Here is an 18,539-nt window from a genome sequence, read left to right as displayed (position 1 = left end):
TTTTGTGAGCAAATGAAAAAGGTTTGCAAAAATAATTTTGAATCTGTGAGTGCATAAAGATTTGCACACGTGTTTTGAGTAATGCAACATTTCAGTGATGAACGATTTCAGTTACAAAAAGATTTGCAGTTACACAAAGGTTTGCAGATAATAAAGGTTTGCCGTTATAAGAAGAGGTTGCATCTACACACCGAGTTTGTGGTGACATAATCTGTTTGTGGTGACATAATCTGTTTGTGGGGAAAAAGATTTGGATAGCTAATGGGATGCTTAGATTAACATGCAATTTAACTACACAATCCGGAAAATCAATTCACTATAAAATCACAGAACCAGGGGCGTTAAACACATTTAAAAAACTTTTTGCAACGACTTTTTAATTTTTTTTACCTCTATGGAATTATGATACAGAATTATACAGAATTATGATAAAACGGTGGATGTTATTGACGACTACAACGTTCCGAAGATGGACTACAAAAAGCGCAGCTCATATTTGGCCCTGTGAGTTCTTATAATGTTATTCATGCAGGCTATCAACTCGCTCAGAGAAAGGCTACTTCACTTGCGTTGTGTGAGGGAGAGATAATGCAGGTCCTTCCTTCTTGCTGCCGTTACACTTCATAAACAACACTGCTCCCAGTAGAGCGCACATATAGCAAACCAATGTCTAAAACCAGTTAAGATAACAGTAACAGTCATATCCCTAAACCATTAAACTAATTTACATTGTTTCAACTCAGTATGTACAATGTGTTATGGCACACTGAATCAACAGACAAGGAGACCCACCACTGATTGTTTTATACTGAAATTCCCCTGACTATTTCAGGGAGCAACAGTTTGTTCTCCAAGTTGACCCTCCGAATTAACCTCATAGACTCTCAAACAAGCAATGGCCTGGGTCTCAAGAGCATCATGAGCTGACATTTTGTTTTGTTTAGATATAATGGCAAGTCAGTGAACTATACCAGGGTCAGGATGCTATGATATTACCGGAGTGAGTCTTCTCTAAAGACAATATGAAAGCGGGCTAAAGAATGAAAGAAGGCTCGCCCCCTGGCTCCGTGATTGGACAGTGAAATGGTGAAATAATATTCCTGATTAGATAGTCAAATGATTTGTTAATCTAAGCATTGTCATTGACTATTCAGGAGGAAGCGTCCACATATTCATTGAGTTAATTCTTAAAAAAAGGAAATAGAGGCTTAGAACCACTGCATTTGCATTTGTGTTTTGTAAGTTATTTAGAAAGTAAAATTAAAAGATTTATTATAAAATATTTTAATTAATTTTCCATCTTAAAAAAAAAAAAATCACAAGCGGGGCCTAAAAAGTTATCCCAGTAATTTTCCAGAAGCTATGTGTGAAAGACGCTCATCCAACCTGTGTGTCTGCATAGACAGACATCACCATATCACAAGTTGAATAATAATTGTATATAGTATTTCTAAATGTAATACCAGCTCATTAGTGGCAGCTTTGACACCATCTGAACTCTGGGTAACGATACACCTGCATCCTGTTGAGGCCCTCCAACCTCTAACAGGAAGTTGGTAATTGGCTGGTTGGCATCTGATGATTTAAGACAGACTTGAACCATTGTGAAACTGTCCTTTAAAGGCTTAAAAAAATCCTCAAATCCCATAACTGTATGTCTGTTTAATTAACTCTCACAGTGCTAAGCTTACTCATAATGTATTTTAATTAAATTCCTCCATAACACAAGTTATGGACTGAAAATGCTCAACACTGTTTCTGTTTCCCAGGCAAAGGACAGAATCTGATCTTCACAGTTAGTTACCACTGAAGTGACTCAAGTAGTTTAATGAAGTCTTTTTACAAACTGTAACTGTAAAGTTTCTTATATGTAACAATCCTTTCTGCGTCACTGTACATATACGTCACAGTTCTTCGTCTCCCACTTCTGCGAACACAACAGCAGCCATGCGTCACAACCGAGACAGATGGCATGTCGGATGTCCCTCGGCCAATGGCATTGTTCTTTTGACATTAATACTCAAACACTGGCATCCTCTCCAATATCCCCTCCAGCCGTCACTTTATGATCAGATCACACGACCCCCTCCACCATCTCCATGTGCTGCTTCCTGTGATGCAAGCCGTTCATCTCTGCTGGGGCTCGCTTCTGTTGCAGGGTTTTAAACGACTGGCTGATATAGGCAGCTCTCATTTTCTGGAGCACAGTCACATCTGTTTTCTTGCTTGTATGGGCGTGTTTATATGATTGGCGAGTGGGAAATTCATGCTGCTTTTTTGTTGTAATCCCTATGTGCTGTGTATGAAACAAGACTGTGGATTTGGTAGACACTAAAATATCAGTTATTTTTGCACAGAACACACATGAATTACATCTTCATTTATCTTATCTTATGTTTCTCTGACCTACCCCATGTTGCATAATGCAGCACATTATTTTAACACTACGCCACATGAAAGCTGCTGATCTCATGGTTAGCAATGTTCACATGTCAGGAGTTACTCTAATGCTGTACACATGTTGCCTTTATTAGTTTCCATTTCCAGAAAAGCAAATGTTTTATTTACAGTAAAACCTCTGCTGCAATAAACACATACCAGGGTATTTGAGCCCTGTTCATAGTTGTCTTTCATTCTAAAGCATCAATGCTCTTTACAACTTTTAACTCTGTAATCCTCTATCAAATAGCCCAGTAATCCTAGCTGCCTCTTACATGGCATAATGCATGATCATTTGGGCTGCTCGTCATATTCCCTCATTTCATTTGAGAGCATTAACAGCTTGCAAAACTAAAAACTTTTTCTGTTTATGTGCATTTTTTACCTAAAATGTGGGATTGGTTCCACAAGAACCTTTCACACTGTACTGATCTGAAGAAAAAACCCAGTACATACCAAATGTGTATCTATAATCTGAGTTTTGGAGGCAGTTTTCACTTTGTCAAAAAAAAAAGAAGATCCCCAGGGTCGGCTCTGCAGCATCATAACTATGCAATGTGCCAGCAGAGGCAGTTCAAAGCCAGTCACACACATCTTGTCAGTCCAAACTAAATCAGGGCAGATGGACTTTTGTTTTTTTGCCAACGATGCAATATTGTACAAAGATGAACAACTTGGTCCTTGGATTAAAGAGGGTAATCTGCAAATTTCATGTTTTATGTAACTTTGAAATAGTGTGCATGTTTGCCCATGATGTCTACACAAATACCCAGTGAGTGATTCAGTGTAACTTCATAATTGGTAGTGCTCACATTGATATTGGAGCTAAGGAGAGCATACGAGCTTGTATCAGGATAATATATTACATATTTTCAGAACATCTGGTGAGGTTTGACTAAAAACAGCAGTAAATGTAACATTCTTGTATCAGGCCTTCTTCATGCATCTTATTCTAACACTCATCATATGCACATTCCTGTTGTTCTACATGACTATCATTCTGTGTTTGAATAAGTTTATCTACTTATTGTTTTTCTTTTGTTTTTACAAAAGCTTATGATTCAGCAAAACCTCCCTCAAGGCCATAACAGCTTCCGTTTGAGTCATTATCATTTTCGTTTGAGGAGCACGGATCTCAAATCTTTTCTCACACCATCTTTATCTTTCACCCTGGGCTATAGCAGCTTCTCCTCGTTTTCCAGAAGGCGGCAGCAGAGTATATTTGCAGGCTCATTAAGGAGGTGTTGGTGATGTAAGCTAACAAAGCTGTGTTTCACAGAGCCTCCAAGGCTCCAGACTAATGATCTGAGCATGTTTTAATCCTGGACAGTCGTAGCCAGCTAGGGCTCACTGTCCCACTGCCTACCTGAACATTTGCAATTTGAATCAACTACGTGAGTCAAAATCTAAAATATGTTTTAAAAGGCATTATTTATCTACAATCAATAATCCAACTGCATATTCATCTAAAGTTGAAATTCAGCTGTGGAAAGTAAGTACATTTAAGACATAAGTAAGTCAAATACTGTACTACAATTTTGAGGAACTTTGTTTCAGAGGATTTTACTTTCTGTAATACATTACTTTGGCAGCTGTAATTACTTTCCAGATTCATATTTTATGTACAAAGCTTGTTATCATTTTAGTAAAGATGATGTACTCTTTTACATAAAGTATAACGCAGTTAGATGAGCTTCACCTCCAATGAACATTAAAGGACTGCTTCAGTAATTTCATCAGTATGTATGTCATTTACAAATGAAGTAGAATAGCATTGGGTCACTCTATAATGAGGACATCTAATTTGAATTTACCAAAGTCAAAGGGCTTACTTGGGTATTTTACTTCTTTTACTTGAGTACAATGATCTAAATACTTCGTTCACCACAGTTTAAATAACAAATACATTTTATTTTTTTATTTGAAGTAATCAAGTGTTTTGACAGCAAAAAAAGTCACCAAATGAAACAAATAAACCACCATGATACATTAGTAAACAAATGAGATCGTAGTCCTTTAAGTCAGAAAATACACATATCGTGACTGCTGCAAAAGAGGGGCCTAACCAGTGCTTTACACCTGCGCAGAAGGATTAAAGGTCTTCTAACGTGATCACTTCGGTTCCCGTCCATGGGGCTGATCTCTAGTCAGTTCAAGTGTCATGCAATCTCTTGTAAGGAGCTTGGTTGGATCCCAAATAAACAAACAGTCTCGCTTGTTGAAATCTGAATGACTTCATTCCCGACAAGGGATCTGGGGTGAGAATCTTTAAGCCACTAGTGTGTCAACAAACGGTTCAAAAGGTGGATTTATCTATTACAGAACGACACAGAAACCTGAAACAAACAATGAATGGTGATGAATCTGTTATGATGGGATATTCTTTTACACCACATAAACATTACATTGTTGATACAGAAGGAATTAAGCTGTTTCAGTGTATTTAATCTACCGTGAAAACACACACACACACACACACACACACACACACACACACACACACACACACACACACACACACACACACACACACACAGGGTTGAGTTTCACAGTTAATTTTTTACCTTGAAAACATCAGTCGACGAAATAATATTAAGGTCTATTTAGCATCTGTTCTAGAGCTTTTTTATCAGAGACCTTCACATTCTGGGACAAAATGTAAAGTTTGAATGTCTTCATTTTGTCCCCTGCAGGGACTGGATCTGCTGATAAAGATCCTAAAAAAGCTCCAGGACAGCTACTAAATGAACCTTAAGGTAAGAATGTTTTGTCAAGCACAATCAGTGTTTCAGCATTCTCTTCTGCTCCAGTCTCATCTTGAGCTCTGAGACCAACGCTAAGTTCACAGTGTCCTGTCTGTTCATATTTAGCTTCTTTCTAGGTTTGGGTGCCACTGTTGCTGAGACGGTTGGCACCGCCCACTGCCTCTCCCCTGGAATGTAATTTGGGGGTGGAAGAGATGGGGCGCACGGTGGCGGAGGCCAGTGTCTCACAACATCGGTCACATTGTTGTTATAGTTGACATTCTCCACGATGACCTCTGGCTCGTCCTCTTCTACTCTGAATTTCTCTCCGGGAGTTTCTGGTACCTTGAAGGGGTTTCTGAAGTTCCAGGGCGGCTGTTTCGGTGGCCTCCTTCTCACGCGGCGGTTAGGCAGGACCCGGTTGGACTTTTTGTTGCGCATGAATGTTGCAGTGGAGATGATGACTGTAACTATGACCATGAGACTAATGACACCAGCGAGCATGCCTAGGATTTGCAAAGGCTTGTTTCTATTGTGCATCAAAAATGATCCCAAAGGCCCCCCACTGAGTTGGGTCTGTAAAAGAGCACAGGGAGAATTCACATCCATGGGACTGAAGTCAATGTCTGTCACACAAAGATTAACTTCTAAATATCATCCTGTGTATGTACTGTAGTACTGCATGTATTCATCATTTGGCTAAAAATGTCATGTGAGGTGTAAAATACAAAACTAAATTACTGCCATAATACTGTTTGTATGAAAACTAATATTTGTCTCATTCCTGGTGAATGTCTTACAAATTAAACACACTACAAATAATACTTATAGTTTATTCATACTGTCAAGACAAGATCAGAGAGGTTGACTGGGAAACCCATACATAGCTGAGACCATCCAACATCTGAGAATTAAAATATGAATTAATGGGAAATCAAAACTATAACAACTAATTTGGTTATTTTGCTGGTCGTTGTGGTGTCATTATGTGAACTAAATTCCCCAAAACGGGACAATGACAAAATTGTGCTCCTGTACTCTTTTACAGACACAGCCTTGTTCTATTACGAAATCCTTTGAAAACGAATCGCTATAAATTCTTGGTACCGCTGAGTAAAAGCTACAGTACTGCTGTGCCGATGATCTCGAGGCAAGCTTCATTTACGGCACAGGCCTCCTTATAATCTTTCTGATCTTGCCCTGAGCTTGTATTCGGGACTTTTTCACAGAGTTCCAGTATATAAGAGTTGAAATGAAGATTGTCAATGAAATGGCGAAGGTGACAACGGTAAAACAAATCCCAAACACAGCCCCTGGACGTCTCCTTAGGCCCAAGAAGTATGAGAAAAATCTGGATTTGACCTGAAAACATGACAATTGCATTTGTGTGAGATTCAGATTTCTTTTTCTGACTACTGATTTTTAACTTTAGCCATGATGAAATGGATCATTCTGCAGAAAAGCTGCACATACTAACTGATCAGATGTTACAAGACTTGATCATTTGCTTCCATTACAAACCGCTGATTGAAAGATAATCACTCACTGGGAGAAAATAATATAGAGGGGAAAAGAGCAGTCACACATACTCACCAGAACAAATTACATTGTTGTTTGTGTTAGAGCTATACTTCAATAATACATTGTTAATTTATTTGATGATAATGAAATTAAACAAAATGTATTTCTATATAATACTATAGTTGTCTGTAGCTACAACTAGAATGACATTAGAGCAGCATAATATGCCATTATTGTTCCAAACACAATAAATCACTGATGTTCTAATGGTTGCAACTCTGCACACACTAGTCGTATTGCATATAGATATGACCCCTCATATGGGTTTGACTGACGTATTTCTAATCATCTACTTTATGGCAACTTACAGCTTCAGTGATGTCGATCTTGATGACCGCAGTGGTGCTGAAGGAAGGCTTGCCGCGGTCCCGAGCCTGCACCACCAGCGACCAGGTGCAGTCTCTCTGCTTGGTGATGTTCTGAATAATGGCCATGGACTTGATGTAGGACTTGAGCATGATCTCCCCCGTGTCAGCGTCAATGTCAAAGATGTTGTTGTCTGGCTCAGCTTTCATGATGGCGTACTCAATGACATTGTTTGGGACTTCTGCATCATCGTCTATAGCCTAGATGTATTTCAGTAAAAATATGATGGTTTTGACTTTACTCTGGAGTTTCATTATATCTGACATAGTACATCATGAAAGAGCAAATACCTCTATTTTCACTAGTGCTCCAATCACCATAGTCTTCTCCAGGAAGTTGTCATTGAATGCAGGTGGGTGGTCATTCAGGTCCAACACAGTCACAAAGACCTCAGCCAGGCTGTACTTCCCCTCTGCGTCCTCTGCCTTTACATAGAAGTTATACTTGGACCGCACCTCCGCGTCCAGGCTTGCCCACGGCTGGGTGTAGATGATCCCAGATGTAGTCTGGATCAGGAACCTGTAAATGAGATAAGATTATTCCATATAATTCAAATGTATTATGCATGCAATTGTGAGCCATGTTTTCCCACACAGTCTTGAACATTTGCATGGAAGCCTTTGTTTTCTTCTAAGAGTACCGGTAGATTTACCGAGAATGTAAACACTCTATTTTATGATGTGAGTATTTGTTAAGAGCACCATTGTTAAGCGATGGACAGCAGAAAGACTTTCCTACAGTGCTTTAGATTTACAGTGCTTTAGATTTACCATTAGTTAGGCTATTGATAGCCCTAACCCAAAAAAGATGGTCTAAACTTTAAGAGAGACTACTAGGAGTGTACAAAGTTACTTCTTTCTAGCTGAGCAAAATACAATAGATAACATTAACATCTCCCCATAGAGCTCCGCAACACACCATCTCTGGACACCTTCAAAAAACTCCTCAAAACTCACCTCTTCACCAAAGCCTATGTCCTCTAGCTACTGTTGCATTTGTTATGTTTATTTATGTCTTTGTTAAGCGTCCTTGGGTTTCATGAAAGGCGCTATATAAATCCTAGCTATTATTATTATTATTATTACTGCTGGACGGAATACATTTTTTTTAAGTTCCTTTTCTTTTCAAACCAGACATGCTGCACTTTAAAAACGATAGTTCATGATGATACCACTGTTAATTAACTTTAGTCATGAAAGATTTAACTGTTAAAGTATAGTGGAAGATTGTTTCACTTGTTTAGTTACCCTACAGTGACTTCGTCACAATCGGAATTAAACAATCTATTTTCGTCTCCAATCCCATTAAATGATTAACAAAGATAGAGGTCACGAAGGCAAAGCTCAAGACTGCATGCTCCTGTGTAGTACTCTACAAGATATAGTAAATAACAAAAAACAAGAAAGAAGTGTATAGTCAGAAATATAAAATGTATAACTTCGCAGATGCAGTAGGTTTGACATTTATTGCTTCAGAACCAATTTTAAAGAGGCAGTTTGGAGTGACAGTTTAAAACTGGTTTTGACCAAACAAGCATGCACTAAGATAAACAAGTGCTTACAAATCTCTCTCTGCTGCTTATTTTGGAAATCCTTCTCCTGGATGCCATGTGACATCACATATCTCCTCTAATTCATCGCTACAGAGCTCAAAATCTCTACTGAAAGGTCCAAAAATACTCTACTACTACCTTCATTTCATTGTACACAGCAAGGGTTTATTGGGAACAGCCCTGAGGGATTAAACAAGTCTCTACTAACATACACCTGTCTGTTTATGTTGCTGCAGAATGTTACAGGGTAATGTTTCTTTTGCTTTACTGTTTCCAAATCCAGGTATTTTGGTCCTCAGGCATGCAGGTTAAAATGTACTTTCTACAATATGCAGGTGATCTTTAAGACTATCTGTAGTGATGTGAAAGGAAAGGCAAGCTGAGGGTATATTGTGTGTTTTCTTAACAGAGAACAGGGACCACTGACCTTTTCCCCAGAGGTTAAACTTCTAACAGGAAATCTAATAAACATCAAGATGAGAGACAATACCAGCAAATCCTCCAAGGGACTAAAGCGCAAACCAAACTAAACCAAGTCCTAATATGAAAAACACATCTGCTGTGATATTTCTGAACAGTACTCTTTTAGGCAGTTGTGTTTTCACAGTAGGAGGTATTCAGTGGTCTATAATTAAAAAGCCACATCTGTTATATATTGAACTATATAATTTATTTCCTGTTTTTCTATTGTTGACAAATATTGAGGGTATCAACTGCTAATATCGTTGTATAAGCATGTGGGACTTTTTTTTAATGTTTTTATTCTAATTTGCTGTCACCGCCTGATTTTCTGCACTTAATGGGTTTACACACAACATAATGGGCCAATAAAAAGTGTCAGCTGAGGCAACAAAAAGGTAGTCCGGGACATGGAAAACATGGTTTGCTTGTACATGCAACATAAAATATGTATTTTTCTTGTACAGGCTGATATTATTAAGAGAATGAGATAATTTTTAAGGTGGGGCAGAGTGCTAACATATTATTTATTTATTTTAGTTAAAGTAATATTCTTATACTCACAAGTCAGCGCCTGATCCATAGATGGAGTACTTCACATCACCCCAAGGTCCTGAGTCTGGGTCTATTGCCTGTGGAGAAACACAAAACATTAAAGAGAAAAAAGTTTTCTGAGTTTGATTGAGACACTTAGGTCAGTTTAATAGCAGTCAGAGTAAATCTGCAGTTCTTCTTTAGCAGTTTGCGTGCAATATGTGGCTCAGTGAGCTATGGCATATCCTTACTTTCTACGTCATACCGCTGATAAACCTCAAAATACTGATGTTAGATTTATTTGTACCGCTTTACTAAAGCAGGAAAGAGAACTGTCTGCCACCATGGACTCAGTGCACTGAATGAATCTGTTCTGGATTGGAAGATGATATTGCAGGGGTCAGCTATGAAAAGACTATTTTTCGACGTCATAGGAACATCGTCATGGGCATCTGTCTGTCTGTCTGTCGCTGCAGGGAGGCCTGTTTGCTGTCTCAATATGTCCAAGGTCACTTGTTGGCTGTTCTTTCATCTGATTGAAATTGCCTGGGATCAAGGAAATGAGCCTCTGTGGCATTCGTGCAAGGGCAGGATTTATCATCAAGCCCCCCTGTTGCTTTGAGCCTCAGCAAGGGCGATGGATGATAGCAAACATTTTTTTTAAACTAAATGACACTGTAACATGTTGCTAAAAGTGTTTATTTCTGCACACATTTTTGTGCTGCAGCTGCATGTGCTGCTGAGCATTAGGGGGGAACAAAATCTGGGAATTTTGTGTTACACAACAAAATGAAAGTGATAGCCATCTGGCAGCTTACCTCGCCTAGCTTTTATCTATGTTTTCACATATTATCCCAACCCTCACCGCTCAAAAAGTCGACATTTAGGGAATTAATGGCCCTCTAGGGCATTTTGTTAAATTCAGCATTCATCTTTAGCTCAGAGTGACGTACATTGGTGTTGGCATGTATTTTTAGACAGGATGACTCTCTCACCGTGACTGACACCACATTGGAGCCACCAGGTGAATTTTCTGGAATTCTGGCGATGTAGTAATCTGAGGAGAATTTGGGAGCGTTGTCGTTTGTGTCCAGGAGATGAATGACGATGTCTGCTGTGGCACTGAATCTCTCGGGCGTATCGATCTCAACTGCAAGTAGCTATAGAGGAGACAGATTATGAATAAATAAATGGAAAAAGAGCAGCAATACAAAGCAGATGCAGGTGATGTAACAGTGTTGTTGGGGGATGTGTGCATGTTAACCTTGTATGTAAGAAAATGGTGTTTCTCATAGTCCATGGCAGCAGAGTCTTCTACTAAGATTGTGACCTGGGCCTCATTGAGTACAGTCTGAGGGACGACTCGCAGCATCCTTCCCGGTCCTATAAGTCGAAGATTAAATTTAGCATTTGCGCCCTGCAAGAGAACAACACACATCATCACATTAGTCAGAATGTCTCATTAGTGAAAATGACAGATATATTGTACATGCTTGGATCTATTTATAGTAATCTGCATTTGTCACAAAGCTATCGTAGACATAACGTATAATCCATGTAGTGTACAGTCCATTCAATCATTATAAAAGCTTTGTATGTATTACAGTGATGTATGAGAGATCAATAGGATATCAGTGGCAGCAGTAGTATTCCTGGTGAAGCATAATATCGCTGGAATAAGAGAGCGCGCTCTGATGTTGTAACAGTATTATCAGAGAACACATTTGGATCAGCATCAGCCATTTGGATGAGACTCATACAAGGAGCTGGAAACCCAAAGAGACTTGCATAAGCGGACAAATGGCACAGCTAGAGAGCACCTTTTAATTTGTGTTGGCTTACTTTCAAATTTGTGCAATTTTGAAAGGATTGTCTCTGATAATGGCAGGCTTAAAGTCATTTCATGGACGGAAAGGCACGATGAATGTTGATTAAATCAGTCTCTTATTAGATAACAATGTAATTTGGTTGGACATGAGTGTTATTACATAATCAGTTTAACATAACCATCATAGCAATCACTGTTGCTCTCTCTTGGTTAACTGAGGCAGCTTTCAACAGCAATAACACTGTAACAGGGCTAAACGTTGATAACTGCTCAGCAAAACATCACTGAAAAAAGCAACAGTTTTGTTAATTTTATACTAATCAGCCAGTGTATGAAATAATCTGGATGGAAGTCAATGGTTTCCTCACCTGATCGGAGTCGTTGACAATGATTTTCAGACCCCGGAGTATCTCTCCCTCCGGTGGATGCTCATACATGGTCAACTCAAACATGTTCTGAGGGCCGTTCTCTCCGTAGAAAGTAGGGGGATTATTGTTCAGGTCCACCACACGGATCACTAATGTGGTCGTCCCAGAGTCCATGAGTCTGCCTTCAGGACTTACTTCTGATGCCTGGACACCAGGGGTAAAGGTTATGCAGGTCGGCCTACATGTATCACTGAGCCTGTGGGATATTTACATAATCTAGCAGTTTCACCTGACTAGTTGTACTTTGTGAACTGCAACTTACCTTGACTTTAATGTTAAAGATTTCTCTCTTCAGATATATGGGGAGACTCAGCAATTTGATACAACCGCTTGTTTTATTGATGCTAAAAACATCATCATCACCTGGAGAGACAAACAACCAACAGACCTATGAGCGCTGCCGAATCATTTCAAAATAAATTGAATGTTCTTTGAGTGAAATCCTTACCGTCCTCAAAGGAATAACGGATTGGATTTGGGTTTCCCACATCGCCATCTTTGGCAAGAACAGTGAATATTTCAGATCCCTGAAGAAAAGATCATCAGAAAGGTTTTGCTTTTAAATCAATAGTGAAATGAGATTAATAATTAGTGGTAGAAGTTCAAGATAACAACTCTAACTTGATGTAACTCAGTATTTGGTTGCATAACATGGTCAAAAGAATGATGATATACTGGTTCATATTTTACAAAACACCTAACAAACCTAACATTTAATTGTTCTTTAGATGTACATCAAAATGTCATGATCCTAATTATTCCCCTTTGAAAGAAAGTCAGAGCGTGTAATCTCTCTCTCTATGACTGCAGTGACATTTTGTGACGGAGATAATGTGGTGTTCACCTGCTGCGAGAAAAGCTATCAAGAAAGCAGCCGGGACATTACTGAGAAATGTCAGCAATTAAAGCTGTGTGATCTGAGATAATGCTGTCTGTCTGTCTGGTGGTGCTTTTTATTCATAATGTGAGCATAGAAATAAATTGCATTCACCATTAGGGTTCCTGGGTCTTGCTATGCTGTGCTCAATGTGATGTTCATTTAAGATGTACATTTATTGTAATACAAAAGAAACGTGGCAGATTTTACTTAACAAAATGTTTAAAGTCTTGTGCAATGAAGAATTGGGATACAAACTGAAATGTTTTTACTTATGAGGTAGAGTCAAAGAAAAAAGTCACTGAAGGTTGTTTTCATACTCACTGGCACTGAGATTTCATAAACGTAGCCAAAATATGGTGTCCCGATAAAAGATGGCGGAGTGTCCTGTGCATCAATAACGTTGATCGTCAGGGTCGCAGAGGACGCCATAAACTGCTCCTTGCCATTCAAATTGCCACCACCATCCTGCAACATAAGAAATGTGCAGTTTAAATAAACCTTGTAAGAAAGACTTACTGTCCAGTCAGGAGTATACAGAAGAGTAAATGTTAACGTTATTTTTTAAATATGTTTTGTAATGTTTATCATTTTCTAATGTGGGCACTGTATATATATATATATATATACCCTGTGATCTCTCGTGGCATAAATAACGCTTTTGTTATTTAGAATATCACGACCAACTGAATATTGAAACCAAATCTAAACTAATTAAATAAATCAGTATGGCGGTCATACAAAGTGAAAACACATATTACAAGAGCAACGAACCAGGTTAGGAAATAATGAGTTCCATCTATTTTAAGCACAAAATAAACACACATTTGTTTACAGTCAGTGTTTCTTAAAAGTATTTAGTGATCCTTGAGCCCAACCAAATGTGTTGAATATAATTCCTTCCTGATAAAACATTTTCAAAGCTGAATTTTTTAAACCTACATTGTTTACATCCATGCATGCTAGCCATGCCTTGGCACAATATAAAATAGCAGAAAAAACTCCACAGGGTACTTGTTTTTGACTTGGAAGATGAAAGTACTCTATTGCACAACAGACACATTTAATGAGTTGTGATGCACCTATTGTATTACCTTTGCAATGACAGTGACAAAGTGTGTCTTTGTTTTTTCATAGTCCAACATTTCTCCAGATTTGATGCGCAGGACACCACTATGTCTGTCTATGGCAAACAAAGTGGACTGAGGATTCTGTAACAGAAAACAGGACAAAAAGCAGGATTTTAAAAGCACTCACACACAAACACACACTTTTTAGGTCACATGAGTAAAAGCCTGTCGCTGAAACCCCCTAAACCCCATTTACAACCACTCACGTGAGATATCATGAAAAGTGGTCAGATGGTTGCATAAAAGAACTCAACAGCCACTTGAATTAAAGGCCGCATCATGCATAGAGTCCATCTCTCTATACATCTGGATGTAAAGAGCACATATGCTCAAGGACATGGCAGGCAGGTGAAAGCTGCTGTGTCCAGATGTGCAGGGCCTCAGTTGTCACTGTCACTCCAGGCCAGCTGTTCTTTAGTCCTAATAGCCCAAAGTGCAAACTAACATTCTCTGCCACCCCGGCCAAAGCAGCCCTCTAAGCCTCCAATACCTGACACAAATGTAATTGTGATTTAATCCCCATCGTCATAACTACTCCAGCATGTTCAGGCACATGCACACATGAGCACTGGAATAATCCAACTGACGTTAACCTCGTTATCAGTACATCTATACAACATCTATACATTATTTCCGTGACAAGCAGATTAACATTGGAGCTGGCATTTTCATATAGGGAGCATCTAAAAAATGTTGTTTTTGTGCTGCTTATTTCTCATTTAGTTTCTGTATTTATAGAGTGAGTTGTGTGTGAGGTGTGTGAGTGGGCCAAGTGATACCTGGAGGAAGTAGGTGACTGAGCCTCCGGAGCCTGTGTCTTTGTCCACTGCCTCTACATTGTAGATGCTGCTGCCCGACTCAGTTGTCTAAAACACAGAACATGATTCAAGTCACACCATCATAAGGTTGAAAAAGAACTGAAGCTATGCATATGTACTTTTATATTTTTTTAAATAATATACTGTCCTTTTTATTTTATGCAGAGAGAGCGACACTTCAGGTTCATAGTATACACTTTTGGCTTAACTTACTTCCAGGATATCAATTATTGCCGGCATGTTTTGGAATTCAGGTTTTTCATCATTTGCATCCATTACAAATACTGTGACTCTTTCCACAACCTAACAAGAAGAATGAAAAAAAAAACTGTATTATATTATAAGGGATGGTATTAAACAGCATAATCGCACACTGAACCAAATCCTTACCTTGCTTTTTCCATCTGTGATGCTGACAAGAACGTCAATAGAATCTAGTTTCTGAGCAGAAATAGAAAACCAGTTGATATGAAGACAAACATGAGGAAAATGTTTTTTTTTCAGTTTTTTTAAAGGTTTTTTAAGTTTCCATAAACAGTTAAATTGACCATTTGTTCTAGTGTCCTCTGATACCTATGTTAAATGTACCTCTCTATCCAGCTGTTCCACCAATGTGATGTTTCCAGATTTGGGGTCGACCCTGAAGTATTCTTTGGACCCCGGATCAAAGGAAAGGCCATACCTCACCTCCTGTCCCTCAGGGTCTGTGCCATTGAGACAATAGATCTGTGTACCTGAAATAACATTTCATAATTTAGTGACTGGTTCAGACATATTTGGAGGTGCAAAAACGTACCGTGTATATATACAGTATGTATGTACATTGCTTTTCCAAATTCAAGAATAGAAGATCACTTGTTAATACTGGCTCCAAATGCAAAATTAACCAGCATTTAACCAACAATCAAGGAGTATAGTAAACCCATTGTTTGGGACAAACTGCTGTGGAGCAAACTAGACTGAGACACAATATCCAGCAGTAAAGTAATAATAAGTACCCTGACTGGAAGGTGTTGAGAAACAGCTGCAACAAACCTACAGCCAGCATATTGTTCCTCACATCAACAGGTGGTGCCAGCAGATGAGCATGTTAGTGTGAGTATGTACCTGCCATACAACGCCTGTTCAGCTATCAAAGACTATTTAACATCTTGGACTCCCAAATATTGACAGCCAAAACATGTACTTTTCATAATTGGTTGTTCCACCATCCTATTAGCTGTTCACACTAAATGTGCTGCATGTCGGAGGTTGAACTTACCAACAGCCGTGTCCTCTGAGAGGCTAAACAGTGCCAGGTTCCCATTGTAGATGTAGGGTCCATTGTCGTAGAAAAAAGGGGCAAAGTCTGCATATGCTAAGGACATTAAAGTGAAACCATCGTTAAAAGCTTGAACGTTTTGGAGAAGTACAAATATTGTGTTTGCTGTGGCATGGGTTGTATGCTGCTGTACTTTCTATTTGTGTTATACGGACATTGTTTACTATTAGCTGACTGAAGTTTTCTTTCTTTTTTTTGCTGTTTTGTTGTTTTATTGTTTTGTTGTTACTTTTTTCTGGTTTTGCAATGTTTCTTTTTTACCTTCTTCTTTTTATCTGTTTATGGTGGCTTGTAAGCTTTTTTGGTGTTTAGCATTATGTACATGTTCACTTTTTACAATGTCTTTGCATAGAGGGAATATATACCATATTAGTTTATATAAATGCTCTGATGACGCAATTGTATGTTTATGCCAAACCTAATAAAAGTTCAAAAGTATAGTGTAATTCACTTTGACGTGAAACTAGAACAAAAAACACATAATTGTCCTCTTATAAATTGAAATTCTAAGCTTCAAAACACACCCACACAAACAGTATGACCAGAAGGTTGTGGTGGCTAATGTTAGCAAATTAATGCTAGATATTGTTTTTTTTGTCTTTTTAGTCCGGTAACCATCGAAGTTACATATAGTCTTGCTTTAACAACAAGGGACATAAACCAAGCTCAGTCAGTTTGATTGGGATTACAGGTGAGTTACATCAACCTCCTACAATACCTTTTCTATACTCTGTATATATATATATATATATATATATATATATATATATATATATATATATATATACCCTGTGATCTCTCGTGGCATAAATAACGCTTTTGTTCTTTAGAATATCACGACCAACTGAATATTGAAACCAAATCTAAACTAATTAAATAAATCAGTATGGCGGTCATACAAAGTGAAAACACATATTACAAGAGCAACGAACCAGGTTAGGAAATAATGTGAATGAAAGGAAAACTGAATATAATTAAATTATGAACTGAGAACAATTTACAACCATCAACCCAAAGGCTGTCAAATATATCTGAACAGCGTTTACGATCACAAAAATGTTAAGCAGAAAATGAAGAAGTGAAACTCACCAAAGCAGGGGTGCACAAACACAAAAAGCAGTGGAAAATGTAATATCTTTACATTCTTCATCCTAAAGAATGAAGTCATGAAACCGCACCATGAAGACAGCTCCGTTGAGAGTCCTGTACATAAGAATCAGCTCTCAGGTATTCCTGTGTGACTGGAGAAGGCGAAAGGCAGATGCTCACAAGCTAATCCAATGACTCATCTTAAGAGTTACTCCTGTCTTCAACTGGGCTTCTTCAACCACCAATGCACAGGAGAAAGCTCTGTCAAAACAATAACTTTGCAGATGATGTGCAGGTATATTTGTCAATGCGTGGGGGTTTTGATGTTGGTCAACAGCTTTTAGTAGAAATAATAAATAAACAAACATGCAATTTTCTGATCAAGGCTAAATAGCTTGGAAAAACTATATAATTATGTCATGGAAGAGATGCTTTTGTCTGAAGGTAAGAAGCTAAACTGTCAAAATATTATGGCTATGCAAATGTCAAATTCAGTACTATTTTACAGTCTGATACAGGATATAAACTCCTGGCTAAACTTTAATGTATATATACGTATATATTATTATTATATTTAGCTTGTGATACCATTGAACTTATTTACAATATTGTAATAACAGCCTCCCAGTCTATACTGAATTGTACCTCATAGAAAGTGTGTAACTCTTTCATGATAAATCATTCTGTATTAAAAGTAACTTCTGTGATCTGTCTTTGACCTATTTTACATACATTGCTGTGACCAACACCGTCATTTTGAATAGTATTTTGTGCACTTAAGATGGCTAATCTTCTTGTTTGCTAATCTTGTTTTGTAATCTAAAACCACCCAGAAGGAATCTCTTGTAAATGTGCAAATTCACTTTTTTCCCAATAACTCAGACAAAAAGTGTCTCAATTGACCCAGTTCTATTCTATTCAAACATAAAAAAAAGGAACAGTGAGTAGCATTTATGTCAATCTATTGGAAGAAACTGAATATAATATTAGTATGTATGTTTTCTTTCGTGCACCTGCAATAAGAATCGTTGTGTCATTTATATCTACAAATGGTGCGATTATTCTTCACGGAGCCGGCCTCCATGTTTCTACCGTAGCCCAGAACGGACAAACAAAAAACTGGTTCTGAAAAGGATCATCTGTGTCGGCCACCGTAGTTCTCCTACAGGTTTGGCACACAGGAGAAGTTTCAGTTGGTCACAATGTGCAAACATATCACTTGATGTCGCCAAACCCACACTGCACCATTAATAAATCTAAAAATATATGTTTTACTATTTGCAGTGTTAAAAAATGTTGTGATCTGCAATCAAATAAATGTTTACAGATACAGTTGCCATTCCTATTGAAAACAAAAATAAGTCAACAGAACA

General features: G+C 38.1%; 1 protein-coding gene across 1 annotated transcript; it reads right to left on the bottom strand.

Moving 5' to 3' along the window:
* Positions 1 to 5,219: 5,219 nt before the first annotated feature.
* cdhr1a (cadherin-related family member 1a) lies at positions 5,220 to 17,245 on the bottom strand (the record flags this gene model as incomplete). Its single annotated transcript, XM_079229446.1, has 17 exons — positions 5,220 to 5,759; positions 7,073 to 7,330; positions 7,421 to 7,649; positions 9,706 to 9,773; positions 10,671 to 10,835; positions 10,940 to 11,092; positions 11,872 to 12,075; positions 12,194 to 12,294; positions 12,380 to 12,458; positions 13,133 to 13,276; positions 13,903 to 14,019; positions 14,718 to 14,804; positions 14,970 to 15,059; positions 15,147 to 15,197; positions 15,345 to 15,490; positions 16,018 to 16,113; positions 17,167 to 17,245. The coding sequence occupies 17 exons, from the start codon at positions 17,243 to 17,245 to the stop codon at positions 5,220 to 5,222; spliced, it is 2,607 nt and encodes an 868-aa protein (XP_079085572.1).
* Between the last annotated feature and the right edge of the window lie 1,294 nt (positions 17,246 to 18,539).

The sequence above is a fragment of the Taurulus bubalis genome (genome assembly GCF_910589615.1).
Source record: "Taurulus bubalis genome assembly, chromosome: 14".
In the NCBI taxonomy this organism is placed as follows: Eukaryota; Metazoa; Chordata; class Actinopteri; order Perciformes; family Cottidae; genus Taurulus; species Taurulus bubalis.
Note: the sequence above shows the minus strand (reverse complement) of the source record. Positions and strands in the feature narration are given on the sequence as shown.